General features: G+C 38.3%; 1 protein-coding gene across 2 annotated transcripts in view; it reads left to right on the top strand.

Moving 5' to 3' along the window:
* The window catches only part of ATF7IP (activating transcription factor 7 interacting protein), a 108,389-nt gene extending 87,031 nt beyond the window's left edge, over positions 1-21,358 (top strand). Inside the window, exons 11-15 of one of the 2 annotated variants that reach the window (XM_069773795.1) lie at positions 6,292-6,370; positions 13,596-13,751; positions 14,701-14,886; positions 18,548-18,660; positions 20,102-21,358. In XM_069773795.1, coding sequence (XP_069629896.1) covers positions 6,292-6,370; positions 13,596-13,751; positions 14,701-14,886; positions 18,548-18,660; positions 20,102-20,518 — 951 coding nt within the window. In that variant the 3' untranslated portion in view covers positions 20,519-21,358. Of the gene's footprint in view, positions 1-6,291; positions 6,371-13,592; positions 13,752-14,700; positions 14,887-18,547; positions 18,661-20,101 lie in introns of both variants that reach the window. The other variant, XM_069773794.1, reaches the window with a different exon arrangement.
* Positions 21,359-23,424: the final 2,066 nt, after the last annotated feature.

Genomic DNA, 23,424 nt, shown 5'->3' with positions numbered 1-23,424 from the left:
ACAAGTATGCAACCACACGCTATCAAAACATGTATTGCAGCCCTGTGAAATTTTGTTTGTGCAAACTATGATCTTGGTAAACTGCCAACTTCATTGCATTTTCATTTTCATTTTTATCTTGGTAAGAGATGACAAATACATTTGGTATACCTGGTCAAATAAATTTTCATGACAGCTTTGTAAGGCTGGAATAATTACTTCAATTTTGTGGGAGTTACTGCATTGGAAAAAGTAACTGTTAAGGAGTGATAAATCTGACATGACATTGAAGCAGTTAGTGACTGAGATATGCTCAAAAATGTATTAAAAAAAAAAAATTTCCACAGCTGCTTAGACTGTGCTTGAAATCTGTAGTTTTGTATATGGGTGACTAAAAACGTAATATGGGCCTTATAATTATGCATACAAACACCATATCACCACCCTCCCCACACACACCCTGTCCCCAGAACATATTTTTAACATCGCTCCCCATAATTTAAGATTGATTTTGCTATTATATAACGCCTTGGTGCGTCATGTATGATTGTGGTGGTGTGATGCTTTATGGATTGTCTGTTTTACAACCCTCAGAATTTTTTCTGTTTTGTTACTGTAGAAACTGTTGATAATAAAATTGTCTGCACTGTGTCAGTGTGCCACACATAATCTTCAGAATTTTGATCTTTACTACCCTGGAATTAATTTTTATTTTGCACTGTATTTTTTGTTGTTGCATTTTTTTTCCCTTCGTTTTTCACTCTTACATACTGAAATGTTCCTTTATGAAAAGCAGGTGGCATTACAATGAATAGCATTGTTATCTCTATGTGATGAACCGTGGCGTTATATAATACCAAAACCTTTTTTAAATCATATATATCATATGTGAATACAGAAGTGCATATTGAAAACTTTCTTCAAAATACCAACATTTACCTTTTGGTTTTTCATGTGGCGCAATACATGTGTGTGTTGGCGTGTGCATGTGTGCTGTTATACAAAATGATGCAACAGGTAGCATTTGCTGTTCAATTTGAGTTTTAGAGATTTCTTTCACAGTTTTCTTCAGTGGTTTGCCATTGACATATATATGCTGTGATGATATAACTACTTTCTGTGTTAATCTCACTCTTGTAGTTATGGTGGGAGATACCTCCTTTTCTCAACATATGTGCTTTGGCCTTTAAATTCAGTCTCCTTCCTTGTATTTGTTTAGCCCATGAAATGGGAATAGCTTTTTTCTCTATCCCCCTCCCCCCTTTTTTTCTTTCCTTTCAAAATTACAAATGATGAATCAACCTAATTTGCAGCAGTGCTGATCTGAAAAAGTTGATGGATAGCAAAGCTAAAGTGATATTCTTTCTCCCACTATGGTGTGTTTTACAACAGTGTGAAATGGTCTCAGCTTGTGGAAGAACGTAAAAAGATAGTAGCCTGTCTCAATGTCCCTACTTTTTCAGAGGCAGATGAGAAAACTGCTTCAGAATCGTTTCAGCAGCCCTTCATTTTATTGCGAGGCTGATTCCTTTCTGATTTCCCTTTATTAATTTACTATTGACTAGTTTGTAGGTTAATTATTAGATATTCCAGTCAGTGGCATAGGGGATATAATGACAGTCTTCCAAAAGAAGGAAGAAAGTTCTTAACCATAAAGCATTTACACTAGTTTTATTGCAAATCTTAATTGTTACTTTAGATTCAGGTGACCCTGTTCACTGTATTTATGCATCTTTAACAAGTTCCAAGATTTTTATTACCTATAAGAACTCTATTATACTTTTGTTACACTTTTTTGAAATTTCTATGATATCTGTATGGCATTGGCTCTAAAAGTCACTGTATAATTCTTTTCTCAAGGAAAACTGTATTATGGCCACTTTTTCCTAGACTTCTTCCCATAAGTATATCTTATTTGTCAGTATATCTGTTTCTCAGTGCTTTCTTTAATTGTTAAAAAGACTTAAGTGCTTGGGTTTGGAAGAAAGCAGATGTTACGTTGTCAGGGTATATGCAGTGGAAAATGCATGAGATTCTGATTATAGATCACTTTTACCAATCCTTTTGTCGAAAACCCTGAATTGAAGTGTAATTACTGTAATATGAATAGAGACTTTATGTAAAAAATTAGTCTGGTTCTAGTAGTTTTCATGGTAAAAAAAAATCTGAAAATGTTACTCAGAAGAATCAGTACTACAGATCACTTTTCAGCTAAAGTTTTCAGCTAGTAGAACACTTAAAAATACCAATTTCTAATAGTAAGTGAGAAAAATGCACGTCTGAATAGTTGCATTCATTTTATAAATACTTTTTATTTATTTTATCTTCCATATGCACTATAAAGCAGTTTACGTTTAACTGATTAAGTGGTGTTTAGAGGCGGTTATGACCTAGCCTCTGCTTCAGGATTTACCAGGTTTCACTCAGATATTTGAAAGGGAGAAGGATTTACTCTTTTGGTTTTGCCCCTCTTCTACGGTCTTTCATTTGCTGCTTTCACAAGTTATGTGCTTGGCATTAAAACACTTTTCCTTCACACTTGCCCAGTTAGATGCTTGCCTGGGGCATTTGGCATGCAAAGAGAGCCCAGGGATAGTTATATAGTGGTAAATGTGGTAGGTGTGGACATGACACTGCAAACCGAAGAAGCTGGGGCCGAGGGCCTGCAATTTGACAAGATTTTCTTTCAAGAATGCACTTTCCAAAACAGATCAAGACTGTAGGTGTGAAGTGCCTTCTCCTTGGCTGGCTGTTTCAGGAAAAACAACACTGAATGAGAATAGCAGAGTAGCATTACATCCTTCTGTATTTGTGGTGGTGCATGCTCAGCTGCTGCTTGGCTTGTAATTCTCTTTTCCCCTGCTGCCTTTTTTCCTTGTCCTGCTTCCTTTTTTCACCTTTGTTTCTGCTCTTAATCATACCTTGCAATCCTCTTCCCCCACTTCAACGAGTGTTTTGCCTTTCCACTCTAAGTTATGTGCATCTTCTTGGGCTGGATCTGCATTAGACTTCAGTATGAAACATTCAGTTACAGGACACTCGTTTTTGTGCAAAACATCTTAATTGCAAATGGAAGCTCACCAATCAGATGAAGAATAAAGATGTGCCTATATTAAAATTAGGAAGTCAGGAAAACATGCGGTCTTGTATTTTCCTTGCTTTCTTCCTAAATTTTTTTTCACGTTTATCTTCAAAACTGTGACATTTCAGAGTAGGATTTGTTAGGTTTAATTTTTAATTCCATTTTTAATTTATTCTTTTCATTGCATTGTCTTGTGTTAAGATTGATATACTCATGGCTGTTACGTGAAAGCAGAGAAAGATTTAAACTAAGGCAGCTCAGATATAGTTGTTAACTGGATAGTTCACTTTGTGATGTTGCTGCTTCCAGGTTGTATAAAGCTACCTCATCAGCTGTGAATAAAACACATCCAAAATGTCAGCGTGAATGACAGTGTTTTGGAGGATTTCTACTTACTTGGAGTTTAAAGTCATATACATTAAGATACGTGAGCTGTTAAGGATGGAAAAGGGAGTTTGGCAGTTTACATTTATTTTAAATCTCAGTGTAAACTTTTTTCTGTTTGATTACTAGAAACTACCCAGATGCTGTTGTAAATAATCAGATTTAAGTGCCACTTCTGGTCTGCTTGGAGACTGGTGCTCTGGTTCTGACAAATTATGAAACAGTGATTTGGGGTGTTGTGGTTTTCTTTGCTTTGGGTTTTTTGTAGCTGTGATCTTTAAATAGATAGGGATCACTTTATGTTGCTGTGGTTGTTTTGTTTCTGTTCCAGCATATTTGATATTCTAAGGCAACTGAATCTTCTGTTATTCAGACTTGCTAGGCAGTATATGAACTAAAGCACCAGGCATATGTTTTGCGTTCTCATTAAATGGTGTTATTTCACTAGCGTGACTGTGCTGATGAAAAGGTGTTATAATTGCATCATCTTGCTCTTCTGCAGAGATCAGCTGCAGCAGGTTCAGGTTTTTGGCTTCCTTTTTTTGGAGAAAGCTGACAGCTAATAGCAGACCAGAATGTCTTGGCTTTGCTTTTCTGCATTACCAGTTTCTGCCCAAATGCTTGCTGAAATCTAATATTAGGAGCTGCTTCTCTTATTTCAATTTTTGACATAAATGTGAATGTTGTTCACACATGACTGAAAGCCCAATGTCAGGCTTCTCTTTGCCTTCATCAGGGCTGCAAGCCTTCTTAAGCTGGTTTCTAATTTTGCCCAGAGCAGCATATCTGAATCTCCTCTTCTGATGTGCGACATGGCAGTCTTCTCCTCAGAATCCCATTCCCTTCTTTTTACAGAAGCAATAACAGTTGTCTCAAGCCTTTCCTCAAACATACCTCTGTTATAAACTGGAGTTTTCACAAGTCCTTGTAGCAACAAAAATTTCCCTGAGAGAATTTCTGAGTAAAATAGTCATGATACTCAAAAGGGATGTTTTTATTTTCTTGATGGGTTGGGCACAGGATTTTTTCTTTCTCCAATTCCTTATAAATCTCCCCCTCCATTTTTCAGTCTGTTTTCTCCTGGCAGAGAAACACAGTTCAAAATACACCTCGTTGTCTGGGAAGATTATCAAGTTGGCATGAAATTCCTCTTGACTTTATGCTAATTCAGTAATCATTGATTATTTGAATGTGCCTTTTGTCTTAAGCTTCAAGTGGGTAATCAGCTCATCGAGAAAACTGAAGCTGGAAAGTCTTTGAAATAGAAATCTCTCAGCAGAATTATTCCATGGTTAATAAATCTGAAAGATGTTTCTCTATGTATAGCAAAGACAGAGTCCCTATAGAGGTCTCTTCTATTGCCTGTGAACATAAGTAGTTAGGTATTTCTCACTCCAGTTGTGTGTCATGTAAGTTATTAGCAGAATTCCATCAATGGCAGCATCAGAACTTAAGGCAAGAAGAAATGAGGTTGTAATAATGCATAATGAAGAGATCAATCACATCAGGCACTCCAAATTCAGTGACCAATAATTTGCATGCAGCTTTTGTTTGTGTTTAGTAATCGTACCATACCTCTTTTCCCTCTCCTCAAAGCCTTGCCTGTGTGAGAATTGTCTTTAAGACCTCCTTAAAGGCTTAGTTTTACCCAGATGAAAGGTCATACAGCAGATAATCTCAATGTTTAGACTTTTTGCATCTGTCCCCATCTGACTGCACAGAAAAATCTCTCATCTTCCTAGGATTTATCATGTTGGTATTTGTACAGGGTATGTGGGGCTGATAACTCTTATGCTTTTTTCCATGTTAATTGTTCAGAGATTTTGATAATTGTGTTGCTTTCCTCAACCCTTTGTCTGTCCTAAGGAACCTGGTTTACTCTAATCCATAAATAGGTAGCAGTTCAGTCCAACAATAAATGATGACCTCTTCTACAAAGCCAAAAAACCCCCTTATTTTTGCAGCAATTGACATCATTCAGGATTTTTTCTAGAAAGTATATTTAAAAACTCAGAACTATATAGGACCTCCGTCAATATTTTTTCCATCACCTATAGGAAAATGCTGGTGGTCCCTCCAGTTTGAACAGCCAAGGGACAGCAATTGATCCAGACAGTAAATCTTGTTTGATGGTCCTCTAGGTTTTTTTATAGCATTTAGCCTTCACAACAGCTTAAAAGATCCCTCTATCCTCTTTAGAGAGAAGGTTACAAATGGCTTCATATGTAGCATAATGGAATGCTGAAATTTGTGATAACGGATAAAAATGCAGTAATGAAATTACTTTTAAAAGCTGGATAGAAGCGGAGTTTTCTGATGGCTTTTGATGACATGTTTTATAAGCATACAGGTTCCAGTGTAGCTTTCCCTTTTTCTTATTGTGAAGTCAGTTTCTTTATAGGCACATAGGCCAGGCTTTCTCAAGATAAGTAATATATTGTCCTGGTGACTGTTCTGTCAAATGGTTATACTACTATAGAGGAAAGCACAGATTACAATCGGATTAAAATGCTAAGAGTCATAATTGAAAGATACTCTATAACAACAAATTGTTATTTATTTACCTGTAAAATAATAATATGCTACTGGTCATCAGGTTTTTTTACTCCTTACAAAGCTAAAAATACTTTAATATTTGATATTGCAATACAATCACTTGTTTATTGCCTGTTTTTCAAGTCCTGGGAAATTTGTCTGAAATTTCCTCCTCCTGCTCATTTCATCAGTTCCTTTCTAATAAGTGTATCAATTCTGAGACCTCTCCTCCTGAATGTTCAATTCGTATCCCTTTTCCACCTGTGTTCCCTGGATTTGCTTTTGCAAAATGAAGGAGTTTTGTCTTTCAGAGCACGAAGGTCACAGGAAGTGATTCAGGAGGTGTCATTGATCTTACACTGGATGAAGAGGACGATGGCTCTTCTCAAGGTAGGTGAAAAAGATTTTGCTAGCTGCAGGGGTAATTGAGCTACAAGTATCATATCATCCCGTGAATGACAGAAAGGAATAAACTTCTGTTTCTGCTTAGCGTATTTTATTCCTTGGTGTTTCAGTTAAACAGGACTGTTGTTAAAGAACTCTGATAGGCCTTAAATAAAAGGAATTCTACTTACTGTAGAACAGTCTTTAAGATTTTTTACCTTCCCCTTATTTTAGGCATTGCTGCTGTCTATGCTTAAATCTGTTAGGCTTGGGGAATAATTTGAGATATTTGAGTCCTTTATTATATTTTGGAAAGTTCTCCAAGATGTATTTAATTTTTCTGCTTACTGATTAATTAAAGACCTTTTGATTCTACAGTTGGTATTCAGGCATTAGATTATTACAGTTTCTAATATTTTGTTTCACTAAAAAACTTTGTGTGCAAGAGTTTAAATACCAAATGCAGTTCTCTTCTTTGCTTTGGGACGGTATGCCAGGATTAAGTATAGTTGTGGTCTTATATCCTTTGGCAGTTTGGATGCACTTCATCTTTTAAAATAATACATTATTTTTATAAGTCTTGCGTAACTGTGGACAGGTCTCATAATTACCATTGGATTAGCAAAGAATTATAGTATTTCAGAGAAGTAATAAGAGTCTGTACTTAAGACCATGTATTACACTGTCATCTTAACTGAAAAATTAATATTTCTACTATTAGAGGTAAAATTTTAGTTCTGCATGATCTCTAAATGCATGCCCCTGCACTGCATTCTGAAGACCAGCCGCTAAGAAGTGTGATTCCTCTATACAACCTGCATAGCTATCTCTCTAGCTAGTGCGTTCCAAGTTCTACATGTACATTCTTAATAGCTTGACTTGCTCTGTGTTTGCATTACAGAAATGTAGAAAATCATATTGGTATGCGGTAGTATTTCTTTCAGTGAGGAAGAAATGAAATGGTACCACCAAAAGGACAATGCATGTAGTATAGGAGTATTAGAGAAGCGTGATGCAATTCAGATAGCTGACAGTCTGGTTCTTTTATCAGTAGAGGGTATATGGTGGACACTGAATTGAGTATGAGCCAACAGTGTGTTCTCATTTAAATTTAAGTTAGTATTCCACCCACACTGACGCTAGCAAAACCACACCTGAAATATGGTGTCCTATTTTGGGTCCCCCTTCCTTGAGTTTAGAAGAGTTGTGGTAGCACTGGAGAGGGCCTAATAGATGGCGTCAGGATGGTGGGGGGTCTAGAGTACATGACTGGTGAGAAGAGATCGACAAACCATGACATGTTTGGCAAAGAGCAAACTGAGAGACAATGTAATGGCACCACAGAGCTGCTTGGAGGATAGTGTTGTGGTTTAACCCCAGCCAGCAGCTAAGCACCATGCAGCTGGCCGCTCACTCACACCACTCCCCGCAGTGGGATGGGGGGAGGAAATCGGGGGCGGAGGGGAGTGAAACTCGTGGATTGAGATAAAAACAGTTTAATAGGACAGAGAGGAAGAAAAAAAATAATAATGTGACAGTAATGAAATAATAATAATAATAGGGTTGGAATATACAAAACAAGTGATGCACAATGCAGTTGCTCACCATTCACCAACCAATGCCCAGCCAGTTCCCGAGCAGTGGCCCCCAGCCAGCTTTCCCTGCAGTTTATATACTGGGCATGACGTCACATGGCATGGAATAGCTCTTTGGCCAGTTGGGGTCAGCTGCCCTGGCTCTGTCCTGTCCCAACTTCTTGTGCCCCTCCAGCCTTCTTGCTGGCTGGGCATGAGAAGCTGAAAAATCCTTGACTTAGTCTAAACTTAGTATAAATTGACTTAGTTATAAATACTTAGGAACAACTGGGAACACCAGCGTGTAATCAACATTCTTCTCATACTAAACCCAAAACACAACACTATATCAGCTACTAGAAAGAAAATTAACTCTGTCCCAGCTGAAACCAGGATAGATAGTCACAAAGATGATGGAGCACAACTCTTCTCAGCAGTGCCAGATACATAGCAAGGGGCAGTGGCCATGAACTACAAGTTCAGGAGGTTCAAGCTGAGCTTGAGGGGAAAAGAAATCCCAGTAGGAAGGTAGTGCAGCACAGAGGGATGGTAGAAACTCCACTCTTGAATGTTCTCAAGATTCAGCTGGGCAAAACTGCAACTCATTTGAATTAGTGTTGGTGACAGTCCAGCTTCAACAAGAGGTTGGATTACACAGCCATCAGATGTCCTTTCCAGCCAGGATTTTGATGATTCTGTGAATCTCATAGCTGAGTGTCAGAATAGCATAGGGAATCAAGTTTTTACCACTGTCATCTCTTCTGAGGGTTAGTTCTCAAAAACATAAGAAAAATGGTTGCACTTGGACTGTGGAAATCTGTCAGGTAAGGTTAAGCTCCCCAGTCCTATTTAATATCCTGTAAAAGATACAAACAGATCTAAATGGATTTATGGTATGTTTTAAAGTAGCATGTCGCAGTATTGTAATGTATTTCAGCTAATCTTTTTCTATCAAAAATAACATTTTTCAGAGAGTTTTTTCTTCCCTGATTGCATAAAGTATGTCTTCACCTCACAGTTACCATAAAGGAGCAACACTGTGGTTGCATGTGCAACTGTAAGAATGCTTCTCTAAGTAGAAGTGCTAGCAGCCATGGCAGAGTTGCGGTTGCATTACAGTATAGTAACTTAATTCTTCCTCAGCTTCTTTTTTGGGGGCTTGAGCCAGTTCTCTAACAATTTTCTCCTGTGGGATATTCTGAGATTCTTTCCCCTTAGTTGTCAGGTTTTAGAAAATGGTCCTTTCATCAGGAAGAGGGTTAGTGGGGTACTTTCAGGCTGGGTTAGCTCCTGTATGTCTCTTCACTGCAGAGCAGAAGCCAGACTCTCACTCATAGTCTGCAGCCTTGCAGATTAGTTTATGTTTAGAGTTCGTTATGTTTAGAGTCAGTATTTTTCATATAAGCAGTAGAAATGTATGGACTCAAACCCTAATAAAAGCTTGAGTTTCACCATGTAGTGAAAACACATCTCTAGGATTTTGAGCAAGTTTCTTGGGAAGTAATTCAAGTGTTCTGATAATAGCATTCAGGTTAAAAACAGGAAGAGTACACTTCTGACAGCTTTTGCACAATCATATGCATGTATATACCTTTGGCCAAATATTTTTTCTGCTGCACTTTGTTTACAGCAAATGTGGAGCAAGTTTTAATTTGTTCTAGATTTATTGGTACACAACCTCAGGATAGAAAGTACCTCCAGCTTTATTGTGTTTACTGCAGTATGCTGGAATATCAGTTCAGTACTAATTCAAATAGAAGAGCAACACTTACATAGTGTTCCTGGAAACGCTCAGATCCTGATTATTTTGTTTAAAGCGCTGTCACCTGCATACTAAGTAAACCTAATTCTGTTACTTATAAAAGGCATTTAAATAGATGTTAATATCTGGAGAGAGATGTCTGTTATGTGCTGCCCTTTAAATCTCTCCTGGTACAACTATGGTAGTATATAACTACGATGTGTGTCCTTGTTGGTTGAAATTACTAAAGAATTGGGTTGAAACTATATTTTAATATTGTGGAGGATTTTTAAACCTGTTCATGTAAACTACTCTCCATGCCTTACTTTTTCCAATGAAGTTTCCATTTGAATCAATAATTAATATCTGTAATACTGTATACCAAAGTATACATATAGGGTAAATTAGACTTAAATTTTAGGTTAACAACTATGGAATTTTTAGATGTTTTGTGAGGTTATTAAGCTGAAATCAGAGTTTCTGTATTGGGTCATGGAAGAGCAGACCTATATAGATTGTCATCAGGCCCAGTCTTCAGTCATGGTGGATAAACAAAACCCTGTGCATTATCTTTAAGGGCTAATCATGTTTTGAGGGTGGCGGATTTTTGTTTGGTTGGTTTTGGGGGTGGGGTTTGTGGGGTTTTTTGGTTTTGTTTTGTTTTAGTGTCACTAAAACAGGTCCTAGTGACTAGGACCTCTAATCATGCTTGAGCCACTGGGTTTGGACACAGTACTCCTACAAACCAGAGTAGCTGTCCTTCAGCAGCTGTTGGTTTGGCATTTCGAAACCCACTTTATTAACACAGAAACACCTGTCTCTAACTTCCAGCCCCTTTTTTACATACAGCAGTTTGCATTCAAATAGTGCTTCATGTAGGGGAAAAAAGTATTACCATCACACTGTGGAAACACTTGCCTGATGCAGCCTAGATTTGCATTTCCTCTCTTCTTTATCAGACAAGCAACGCACAGACATTCCATAATTAACAACATATGCCGGTTTTCCTGATCATCTTCACTGCCCCGCACATGATTTCCCACGTTAATAGTAGAAGTTCTTACCAATTCCTAAATGGGTCGTGTTGCACTCTCTAGTGTCACCTTTTTTCTAGTTCTCAAGTCTTACCTTTGTTCCTGTGTGATATTTTGGTCCACCTCCATACTGGTGGCAACTAAACATAGTGCACACCTTCTGATGTGTGCAAAAATTATTAATGAAAATGTTGCGTAACATTTGAGAAAGTGTTGTTAATTTCTGTTCAGAACAATTGTTGTCATCCTTTTATCAAAGAATAATCTAAATACTTTTCTGTCTGCAAGTATCTTGCTGTACTTGTACAGTCCCCTTGTTGTCCCTTTTATTAAATATCTGTGTAGATCACTACATCAAATTATTTCATAAGAATACTAAGACAAATAATAGATTTAGCTGGTATCTACCCCTAGTCTAAAGTGGATTTGTAATCTAAGCAAGTTACACAAGTGTACTCTTGATGTTCCTCTTTTTTTTTTTTTGCATTTATCTTTTTGTAGAAAAAATGATTAAATATATACAGCATCAGTTTTTTATTTCATAAGCTATTTTATCTGATTAACAAATCTGTAGTTTTCTGGATCATTTTTTGTCTTATTCTTTAACAAGCTTATGGTATATTTGCTGTTCTGTAACGACATTATACCACTTCTGAATTAGTATGCTGATTAAAAGTCCTTCCTGCTATAGCTGCAGTGTTGTAGGCCCATTTTCTGGTATGGAAATTAGCCCCTCTTCTTTTCCATTTTATGCTCATTTCCATAAATCAGATTATTCTGTGTCCTCCAGGTCCACATTTTTAATTAATATGATCCTGTGTTCATTGAGCACTGGAACTGTTCCCATATGACTTTTAACCTTAGTCCTGTGCTGACTATGCACTCAGTCTTCCTGTTTTCCTTGCTGATTTTTTACTTAAGTAGCTAAATTAGCCTTTCCTGTTTGTTTCCATTTAGTTAGCGAAGTCTAGTTGGTTATCTTCTAAATTAGCCTTTCCTGTTTGTTCCCATTTATTTAGCGAAGTCTAGTTGGTTATCTTTTATCATTTCCTGTGGCTGGTGCAATTCCGACCTGGTTTCCAGCAACTGGAATCTCAGCAGGGCTCTTAATTTGTCAGGGAAAAATGCACTTGCTTCTGTGTGAGATTAAAAACAAAAGCAAAACCAAAAAAGCCCTCACATTGTCCAGACTGTCATTTTCACTTGAACTACATTTTTACAGCAGTAGTGTATCTGGGTTTTTACTAGTTGATTCATGAGCATTTCTTCTGTAGGTCATGACTAAGAACACACTCACATCACTTACATTATCCAGTGACAGTTGAAATGTGCATCAGTCTGTAAATATTCAAAGTAAACAGGTGTATGCATCTCTGTAGGAATCTCTTCAGAGTCAAATTATTTGTTGAACACTGGGGCATGTCTCATACTTATGGAAAATAAAAGAAGCTTGAACTAATCACAAAACCTATTAATGAAAGAGCAGGAAACATCTCACATTTTGTTTTCAAAATGAGTATCCCTTTACTGCTCCTTGTATAGACTTTGAAGAAAGAAAGAAAAGAAAATTATGTTTTTATCAGATGGCTTCAGTGAAGTAGCTCAGCTATTCAGTCTACAGAAAGACAATATGGTCTGCAATTTATATTGTCTTTTATTTTTGAGGTCTTGAATTTAACTTATCATATAGCAGTTTGTGAAGGGTAGTGCTACTTCAAGCTACTAGTATCTGGTGTTAAAGACAGCTTGGTGAGACCATCAAAATAGTCTCCAATTGCTAAAAAACCCAACATTTTGAGCTACACTGCCATTAACCCTGTTCTTAATGCTTTGAAATCTAGTTAGTCTACTTAATTGATGGTTTCTAAATGTGTTCATCAATATATTGTTGATACGTTTTCTCAAGAGTAAAATACAAATTAATGTATCTTTTATTTTTATATTGTGTGCTCTTTTACTAAATTAGTGGCTGCTGCATGTACAATTTTATTACGGCAAATCATTTTTGAATGAGTGCCCTTAAAACCTACTCTTTTATGTTGTGTGTTTTAGGTTTTGGTGGTGCAGTCTTTGCCCACTACTGCTGTAATCTAGCTGAAATATCCAGGCAAAAGCTTCTGAATTCTTCTTTATTCATATTGTGCAGAAGCTTGATTACATACAGACTTGCACTCAAATGAGTATTTTATGTTGTCACAAATAAACTAAAGCAGGAAAAGATAACTGCTGTAGTAAATACAGATACAGACACTATTTGTCACTTCTCACAAATCAGTAAGTCGTGTGGAGTAGGGTGTCAATGTGAGAAACAGCTTAAATCCTCTTTTTTACGTTTTTCTATAAATAATAAAGTGATTGCCCTTTTTTAAGAAAATAGCATGAAAATTCAAAATGGCAACAAACAGGGCTGACTAACAGATTGAACAAAGGGAAGAGTCAGCAAATAATAAAAGGATGTAATCATCAAAGGTAGGCAAGATTTATTTAGGGAGCTTTATCACTTTTTTGAAACAAATTGAGTACAGCAGTGTTTAGGCCTTTTTAAGCTTTTAGGCTATTCTTTTTTTAGTAGAAACTTGTAAAGACTTTGGCATAGTGTTCCATTAAATTCAGGTTTCCAAATGATGCTGAAATACACAGACTTCATGATGACAGAATGAAACGTTATGGAGTATGGGGAGAAAAAATTGAGATGATGAAAGTGAGGGGAGTTGAATGAATTTTCTACAGTTTTGTTTGCCAAGTGAAAAGATCAAAGAATGTCACACTAGGAAATATTCTCTGCTAATCTATGAATGACAGGTGGAAAAAAGATTTTAAAACTCTGTGATGTTCTAATTTGTGTTTGCTATTGTCTATGACTTTATTTTGTTTTAAAGCAGATGGCAAGAAGCAGAACCAGACACCTGTTACAGGATTAAGCATATCCAGCCAGCCCTTGGCTCGCCCCTTGCAGCCTTTGCAGCCAAACCCTGTGCAGCAGACAGGTGTGCCAACAAGTGGACCTTCCCAGACGACCATACATGTATTACCTACAGGTAACTAAATTTTACATCACTATGTGAATGCAGTGACTGCTTTTTTTCTTAAACTGGACTCTTGTGTGTTCTACATTGTGCTAACCTTTTCAGGTGAACATTCAGAATGTTCGAATCACTTTTTAATCTTCATTCTAGTCAGTTTCCCATAACTTTTTTGTTTTTTTAAACTGATGAAGTGAAAGGGAAGCATAGTTCTTTTGGTTTGGAAAGAATTCAGGATCAAATTAATTCTATGGAGAGGAAGAAATGATGCTAAAGATGGTCACAGAAATTATTAAATATACTGTTGTTTGTAAAAGTGGGGGAGAAGAAACCTGTAGCAGTGAGGAAAAAAAAATTCGCAACATCGCTCCTAGCTCTGTCCACCTGCACTTGGCAATTAATCCTTTTGGCAGAGTGAATGGCAAGGCTGACATGGAAGTTCCATCCCTAGTTAAATGTTATTTTGTCTGCAGTGTGATTTATTTTTTTTTATTTATTTCTAACATAAAGAAACATAGATCCTCTTTTTTTTTCTTTATTTTATTCTCTTCTTCTGTAGATGATTGTTGAAGATTAGTTGGCATTAGAATTGTCTTATGACTGATCTGTTTTACAGACTCTTTGGTGGTGGGTTTTATATTCTCCACAGCTGTGCTTACATTCAGGATGGGTTGGTTGGGTTTGGGTTTTTTTGGGGGGGGAGGGGGGGTGTATTATGTTTATCTTTCGTATTTGGAATTTGTATATAGATTTGCGTTATTATTTCAGGTGAAAATTACTGTTTGTTTAGGCTGTTTTCTCTTTTCTTGGATTATCAAAAGCAGATAGAATTTCAGAGACAGTTTTTATTTTGCATGGCTCAGAAAAGTCAATTTTCCAAAGGAGGTGAGTATTCTGGAATAGGCATATCAGCTCAATGTCATGGAATTCCATTCTAGGTTATGCTTTGTCTGTCTTTTTCCAGCTCCGACAACAGTGAATGTAACTCATCGGCCAGTGACTCAAACTGCAGCGAAACTTCCTATACCAAGAGCCCCTGCTAACCATCAGGTGGTCTATACCACTCTTCCTGCACCACCAGCTCAGAATCCTGTAAGAGGGGCTATAGTGCCAAGCCCAGGTTTAAGGCCAGTCAACCCACAGACTGGAGGTAGGGGATGCTTTCTTCCATGCACATTTTAGCATGACACAGCTTGATATGTTCTACCTGATGGATGTGGGGTTTGTTTTTTTGTTTTGGGTTTGTTGTTTGTTTACAATACTATTCCAAATTACAGATGTTAGGTGTTTTTTCTAGCTTACAAACTTGAGAAAATCTCAGGCTATTAAGAAGTCATTCCCCCTGCAGCTATGTGAACAAGGAGAAACTGGATTTGGGTCATCTTAGACACTAGCTCTGCCAATTAAGCATCTCTGGATGACATGCCCAATACTTTACAAGGTAGCAGAAGGTAATACAATGAGCACCACTGTTTGTAGATAGTTAGAGACCATTTTGTTATTATGGAGTAAGATTAAAACATACAAGTATGTAGTAAATCGTGTTTGATTTCCTGTCTAAAATTTACATCTGTATCAGGCATCCTAATGTAATTCCTTAACAATCTCTGATGTTCTGTGACCAGCAAATTTTCGTATTATCTCTAGGCCTGGACAGATGAAATTTCTCACCAAGTGTATTAGAAATTGATGCATGTTTGAGTTAACTTGACTAGAGGTGTCAGCACATTTATCTTGACTTTGCAAATGTGTAACTGGTATCTTCCCATATGAGTAAACTCATTTTCTGAAATGAGTAGTAGATGTCAAAAATAAAGACCTTAAAGTTAAATGATAGTTTATATTCTCTTACAAAATGGTGGATCTTAACTGCCTTTTCTTAGCTCCCCATAATTTCTACACTATGGTTATCTTAACACTGTTATGTTAAACATAAATTTCCCTGTTCTAGTGCACTGAGTAGGAGCCTACTTTTGTGATGTCCAGGTAGTGATTTTTTAGACACCATCTGAACACTTGGAACATTGCATGCTTGAGCCACGTAAGACTGTACCTATGTAGGTTTGTGCAGAAATAATTGATGCATTGTTCTGAAACAACAGGTTTTGGAAAGGAGAATATCCATGTATGTTTGTAGCAATTTAATTCTAAGTATCTCTTGCAAGTGGATTCGGCTGCATTGCCATAGACTGTGAAAAATCGGCTGTGCTAGCTAAACAGAAGTTGATCAGACAGTTCTTGAGCGCTCTCTATGAAATGTCAGGGTGTGAGGAAATTGCTGTTCTCTTCAGAATACTTGTTCATATTCCTTCTTATACTCTTGTGCCATGTGCATTTGAGTTCAAGTTCTTCTGACCAACAGTATCTTTTGAGGGGCATGTCTCTATCTTGTGTTCCTGTTAGCAAAAGGCCATAAAAGGCAAGGTAACCTCAGCCCACACTTAGTTTTCTTCATCTTTACCCTTAGCTACAAGTTAGATGTGTGATCTGTCTGTTGTTTTGGAAGGAGTTTTGAGTACTTAACCATGCATTCACTTATGTTAATTATTTTTAGTAGTATTTTCTTCTTTTGTACCAAAATACAAAAAATTTTGTCAGAATTTACTACTTAGAGCAGTTACTATGACTAAATACGCATCACTGCTATTAATATCTACAGAATACCTTTCAGTTTTAGACATGCAAGATAACTAATGTGTTGTTGAAGAACACATAATAGGTAATACGCTATTTTAAGACCTTTTCTAGGAGAACTCAATCAAGTAGGGAATTGATAAGTTTTCCAGGCAAGGTCATCCAACAACAGATCTCTGTGTAATGTGCTTCTGACCTGATGGTCCAGTGATACAATGAAAGCTTATCCTTAGTTGTCTGCTTACAAATTCTCAGAAATCAAGGCAGGTTTCCACCAAAATAATTAGGATTCAGCTTGACCAGACCCTGAATAACCTAATCTAAGAGCATTCTTTCAACAGAACGTTGGGCCAGATCATCTCCAGCAGTCCCTTCAAACCTGGACCTTTCTGCGCTTCTGTTAGAGGCAGTTCTGTTACTCTGGCTTGAAAAGTATGTCTGTGTATTATACAGTACTATTGTCTGACAAGCCACATAAGACGTAAGAAAATGGCGGTTCCTCCAAAGCATTGTGCATTCCCTGTACCTCAGGACAAGGGAGGAGGATGGTTAGCGTAAGTAGATAAAAGACCAGTTTACTTAGAATACAGATTATTTCAAGGCTTCAGATTTGCATACCAGGTAGATAGGTTTCATGTACTGTTAATGAAAAAGCAGTTGCGTTTCTTGATCCCTTTTAGCTGTCACAAGTTTTTTCTTATAGTCCACTGTATTTTTCACCATCTATGTTACACAGTTTTCAGAAATGCTGCTACTGATGTGTATTAGTTTATATTGTCATTGAAACAGTCTTTAGTGTCAGTAGCAGATGCTTCAGGAGTAAGATCTCTGCACTTTGTCTTTGAAAGATTAACTGTGAGAACTCATCTGAAGTGTTCTCAAATTGGAGTTTTGTACTTCGTCAACTAAGTAGTATGCCTACCTAGAAATAATGCTAAATTTGTATCTTATATCTTATTAAGGTATTTCTGTCCACCTTTCTTCAGATTTTTGTAAATTCCTGAGGTAGAATGACAGTCATGCTAAACAGCATATCTGATTGGATTCTCATAGATGAGAAGCAGCCAGTTCAGGTGACAGTTTATCCTACAGGAGTTTGCACAGCTTCATTAGCTTCTTAGATAGATGTGCCAATAGGAAAAAGATGTGAAGCAGCTACCTAGAGTTCAGCACTTTCATTATAAAAGCATTAAGATTTAGCATTCTGAGCTCCCTGCCTCAGACTCACAGATTACAAAGACTTCTGGTACTCATCACCTATGGTCATAGTTTGATGACTGTTTATAATAGAGAAGAAATTACCATACAGTAGCTGTGGTTTCCTGACATGTGTCACTGCGAGCTTCACTTCTGAAGTACTAGAATGCTTCAGTCTCATACAGGTGTGGAACTAGGGGGCGGTGAAGATTGCCCCAGATCTTGTATTTCTAGATAGAAGTAGAGGGACACCCTAGGCAACCCATAATGATGAGCAAAAGCTTTGAGCTCACAGAACGTACATGTTCCAACCGTAAACAGACAAAATGCTACTTAAGAGAGTGAGATGTAGTATAAAATGAATGAAAACTTGGTAGTTTGCAAGAGTTCTCGATATTATCTACAAGGCTATAAAACTACCTAGTTTATTCCTGCCAGTCAGGTCAGTTTGCTGTGGCAAAGAATGAAATGGGAATGCTTGTGAGTAACATCCATTGTGGTGTCCATTCTGTGAGGCAGGACAAGTTTCTTGGGCAGTCACTTACCTTTTTTTGTTTTCAGTGCCATCCACAGCACAGCCTTCTGGCATTTGAATACTGAGTGGATATCATTCTGCTGCAGCAGCACTTTTGTTTTCCTTTCTGAATCCCAAAGTGGTGCAATTTTTCTTTTCATACTTAAGCTCCCTGTATCTCCCACACTTCCCCTCCCCACCCATTTCTTTCATGCTACAAATTATTAAAACATCATCCTGTCCCCTCCGCAGACATAAGCACTCGCTCTTTCACTTTTACAGCTTCAGAGGATGGGAGTTGGTTTTGTTGTTGTGCAGTATTTCATCAGTGTGCTGGCAGTTTGAGGAGACCATGTCAGTTTGAAATTTGGTGTCATCCAGATGAACCAAGGAGTTGGTCTTCCACTGTTCTGTTTAGCTGATTTTAAGTATTGAATACTCAAAGTATTCATTGTGCTTCTTACAGGTATGACAGTACGAATGCCTCCGACAACTGCATATGTTGTGAACAATGGACTAACTCTTGGATCTGGAGCACCTCAACTTACAGTGCATCATCGACCACCGCAAGTGCATGCTGTGAGTAGTCCTTTTGAAATTGCTTAATGCAGTTTACAGGCTTGTCTCTGCATTGATGTCTTTCAGATCACTTAGTGTGAACTGCAGAATAGTGAAATGCTTTGTAGACACTTTGCAGCCAGTTCACGTGCATAGCACCACCCTATCACCTGCAGCAACTTCTGCCAAGAATGGTAAAAGCTATGTGATCTGTTAGCTTACCCCAGAGTTCTCCAGATCACCAGTAGCACATGTTGAAAAATGGTGCATGAATTTTCTGCAGCTGACTTGTGGAGTCAAGGGTACAGAAGAACTGCCACTAAAAAGTTTAGTCATGGTTTGCCTATGAATGGGATGACCAGTTCCTCAGTGTAGCTGTTTGCACAACTGAGGTAGGAGAACAAGGTACAGACAAAACCCTCAAGGTTGCCAACTCCCAAATTTCAGAGGGCTTTTTTATCATTGTTGGGGGTGATTACTTCTGCATCACATCAAACCCCTTTTCCTAAGTATTTGAGAATTTACTTTGACTCATTTCCTATGGTTTTGTTGTTGAGACTGAACCAAATACATTGCCTGTATACTCACTGTTGGGCAGTCACATTTTGTGGTGTCCTGAAATGATAAATCTGTTACCAACAAGGTGGCTCACCATTCTTTCAATCCAGACACCATTAAACTTAATGCATTCCCCAGTGATAAATAATGAGAATAAATCAAGCCAATATCACACAGAACACTTAAGATGACAAAAACTACCCCAGATTCCAACCTGAAAGGCCCCTGGCTTGAAGAATAACAAAATTTTGTACTCATTGTAACCACATTCCTAAATTCATCTTAACTAACATAAATGAGAGACCTAGGACTGTTTCTGTGGTGTGAAAAAAAAAAAATCAATGGAAAGCCACATTTGTGCCCTTATTTCAAAATTTTCTGGAAACTGAGGCTGAGCTTTTGTAATCAATTTAAGGTAATAAAATCCGTGTGGCACTATTATCCATACTTCCTTTTGTGACTGAAAGCCTGCCTGTTGAAAAGATGATGAGTTGTCAGCTTAAATCCACTGCCTGGGGTATTTTGGGTAATGTGGGAACAGCTGCTCAAAACGTAGATTAGCCCAAAGTCATTGTGAACCTGCCTGCTCAGCCTTGGTAAAGGGAACAGTGTTCAGTCTGTCACCTCTTGGGTGGGAAGCAAAGAGGATATAGGCAAATAATTGTGGCAACGATCATCTGTAGAGCTAGGAATTTATATGCAAATAAGAACCGATGGCATTCTTGGTCCCACTCCTTCTCAACATTTGCTGCTGCTCTCTTGCCTCTGCACACAGGACTTAGAGTTGTGGTAGTTGGGTGATTGCAGGCTCATTTGCTTCCATTTGCCTGGGGAATGATGAATTAAAGCTGCCTTCCACTGATGTAGATTCTGACCTTTCCCATATTGCTCTTACATTGCTTAGGAGCCACCACGCCCTGTACATCCTGCCCCACTCCCAGACGCACCACAGCCACCACGGCTGCCCCCTGAAGCTGCCAACACTTCTCTGCCTCAAAAGCCCCAGCTGAAGCTGGCGCGGGTACAGAGCCAGAATGGTATTGTGTTGTCATGGAGTGTTATGGAGGTGGACCGGAGCTGTGCCGCTGTGGACAGTTACCATCTCTACGCCTACCACGAGGACCCGAGTGCCACTATGCCCTCCCAGTGGAAGAAGATAGGGGAAGTGAAGGCCCTCCCGCTACCTATGGCATGCACTCTTACGCAGTTTGTGTCTGGCAGCAAATACTACTTTGCAGTCCGGGCTAAGGACATCTATGGACGTTTTGGACCCTTCTGTGACCCCCAGTCCACAGATGTGATCTCTTCCCAGAGCAGTTAAACTAGAGATCTTTGGAGCCTTTAAACCTGTCCTACTACCAAGAATTACCCCAGTTTTGGGGGGGTTGATCCAATGCATGAAATTCACTTTTAAATCCACTCTCTGCAGGATTATTTTAGGCAGTTGTGTGATACACTACATGCATTCAGAACCAAAAGAAAAATAAAGTCTGACCTGCAGCAAGAGAGCCTGTTTCTTCTGGATAGCTCAAGTCATGGGCCGTTTGAAAATTTCACTTTCCTTTCCATGACAGCTGTTCCACCTAGATACCTACCTACCCTTTATCCAAGGGCACCCTGGATGCCTGGGATTCTGCTTCAGAGTTGGAACAAAATAATAAATTACAGTTTGTCTGAAGCAAAACATATACATCTGTAATATCTATCAAGGCACTAACATGAGGGCAAGAACCTCTTGCTGCCCACCGCTCTGTGAGCAGGCTGTGATATGTGGGTGATTCAAGGTCTCACTTTTGTACTGGAAGATTGAGTGGTCTGGTCTTATTTTACAAACTGTAATGAGGTCTCTGAGGGGAGGGAAGGGAACTTGACTCTGGCCAGGGAACCAATATATGTGTGAATTTGGAGGTGGGGGAAAAAAATAAATCACCCCACTACCTCCTACCTCTCCTAACTAAGAATGCTCTTCTACTTTCACCATCCTCACCCACTCACACCGGGAGCATTCCCAGGTCAGATCTGAAACTGGATTGTAGAGACTGCATTCACACCCCTCTTGTTCAGATAATTTCTCTGCCCCTCCCCTCGTACATCCAGCCCTATTTTTTAGATTTATTTTGTGCCTTAAATAATAATTTCAGAAATAAAATGTAGCCAGATACCTTGTGGTGTTCTTTTATTTGCTTGGAGTTGTTTTTCCCTTTACCCTTGAGCCTTTCATTACTGCTTCTCATTTTCCTGGCCTGCAGTAATTATTATTTCTGTAGACTGGGGAGTGTCCGTCCTGCTGATGCTGGATTTGGTTTTGTCTGCAGTATCATTCAACCCTGTCCTCACTGTAATTCTTGAATAGTTGTTTTTGTCCTGTCAAGAATATTAGAGTATACAGACAGTATTTTCCACCAGAGCCTTTCGCTGTTCTTTTGGGAAAGCTGTATGCTGCAGTTCAGCCAAAGAAGAAACCTCTGTGGTGTGGCACCATGAAAGCTTCTAGCTGTTTGCACTGAGTTTGGATGTTCAGTTAGTACAAAAAGGTAAGCAGTTGGCTTCCCAGTCCTCTCTCTCATCACTTGCCTGCCTCTGCAGAAAGCTAACGCACCCAAAGCAGTTTAGGAGTTATTTTAGACACTGGCCTAAAACTTCTGAGCAATTGCAAATGTAAATAGATGCTTTCATGATGCTTCTGAGCTGAGAAAAGAAATTGGTGCATCTGCCCCACTGTTGTTGACATGTTAATCTTGCTTTTTGCAGAACCAAATTGTAATGCACCTGGACAAGAAAGTATATGTAAGTTGTTTATCTTGGCACTTTTCTGTCTCATTCCTGCCCAGCAGAACCAAACAGTGGATTTAGAAAGGAAAGAGTCTTTTTCTTTTTAATCCACTTTACCATGTAGCAAAGCTGTAGAAGATTACATTTTTTAATTTCAGTGCCCTCATTCTTAAAACCAACATTTTTTAAATGTAAAGCAAGGTTGAAAAGGGCAGGAAAAATTAAGTCCCAAAACATGCTGGTGAAATATGCTATGAGATTATGGGTTCTTTAGTTGTGTTCCCTTTGAGAACTTTTACAGTGAAAGAAACTGCATTGTAGACTTTTGTCTATACTATTTTACTGCACTCCTTCATGTAGCTGGGATTGTCACTTCTATCAGGTGAGTAACAAATATTCTCTGTATGGAAACTTGCATTTGAAGTATAGCAGTTTTATTGATTTGGGCGAGCAAAAATTCTGTCTAAATCCAAGTATCATGAGAGAAGGTTCACACAATCTCATGTATGAACAATGTGTAACCTTTCCTTTGAGTAACAGTTGTCCCTGTATTACTGGTGCCAATAATCAATAATGCCTTGAATTTTTCTATGTTTCATTAAATGTTCTGACTGCCTGTTTCAAGGAATAATTACTTAATAATGCATTTAGTCTACTTATGGAAAGTTGGGTCCTTACAAAGCCAGCTCTGTAGTAGAGGTTAGAGCAGTTCATTCCGGTTGATGGCTGTCAAGTCCTCCCTGGGCAATTTTTTTAATGTGTCTTTGAGGTGGTACCAAAGGGCCATTGGCCGTATCAGTACAATGAGGTTTTATAGTTTTAAAGTTAAAATAAACTTAAGAATACAACCTAGAATTTATGCTGCTTATTTAACTGTGATTCCAGCCCAAACTATAAATGAGCTTTTCTATAGTTTGTGCCTGCGTTTAGGTCACGATTGTTCTTAGCTTTGTCTTGCTTGGGATAGGTGGGGGGTGAGAGTCCTGTGTTAGAATGTTTTTCTTTCCTCCAATGGAGGTATTATTGGGGATGGTCTGATACTGTGTTTGGAGGTTTTGTGGGCTGTATCTTTAGAGAAAGACGACTCATCTTTATTTACTAAAGAAAGATGTAGTTCTCAACTGAACTGATTGTAAAAACTGGCTTCCGGATTAATAGATCCGTTTCTGCTATGTATGCAGAGTGCAGTTGATTTTTTGTGAATAGATTAAATAAGCTAGCTACCGTTTGTTGACTGAAGCCATGGCAGCTGTGGGGTGAAAGCTGACTTCTCTTTTGTTTCATCCCAGCAGAGCTCTTAAAGGTCCAATTTCAGGGTCTTAAGCAAGTGGTGGGGGCAAAGTATGTGATAAAGCATGGCTTGGCTTTCAAATGCCTAGCTCGGTTTGGAGACCTTACAGGTAGCTGGTCCTTAAATCACTGACACACAAAGAGAGAACTCTGCCATTTCTGTGA

Source organism: Haliaeetus albicilla, chromosome 28, assembly GCF_947461875.1.
Source record: "Haliaeetus albicilla chromosome 28, bHalAlb1.1, whole genome shotgun sequence".
Taxonomy (NCBI): Eukaryota; Metazoa; Chordata; class Aves; order Accipitriformes; family Accipitridae; genus Haliaeetus; species Haliaeetus albicilla.
Note: the sequence above shows the minus strand (reverse complement) of the source record. Positions and strands in the feature narration are given on the sequence as shown.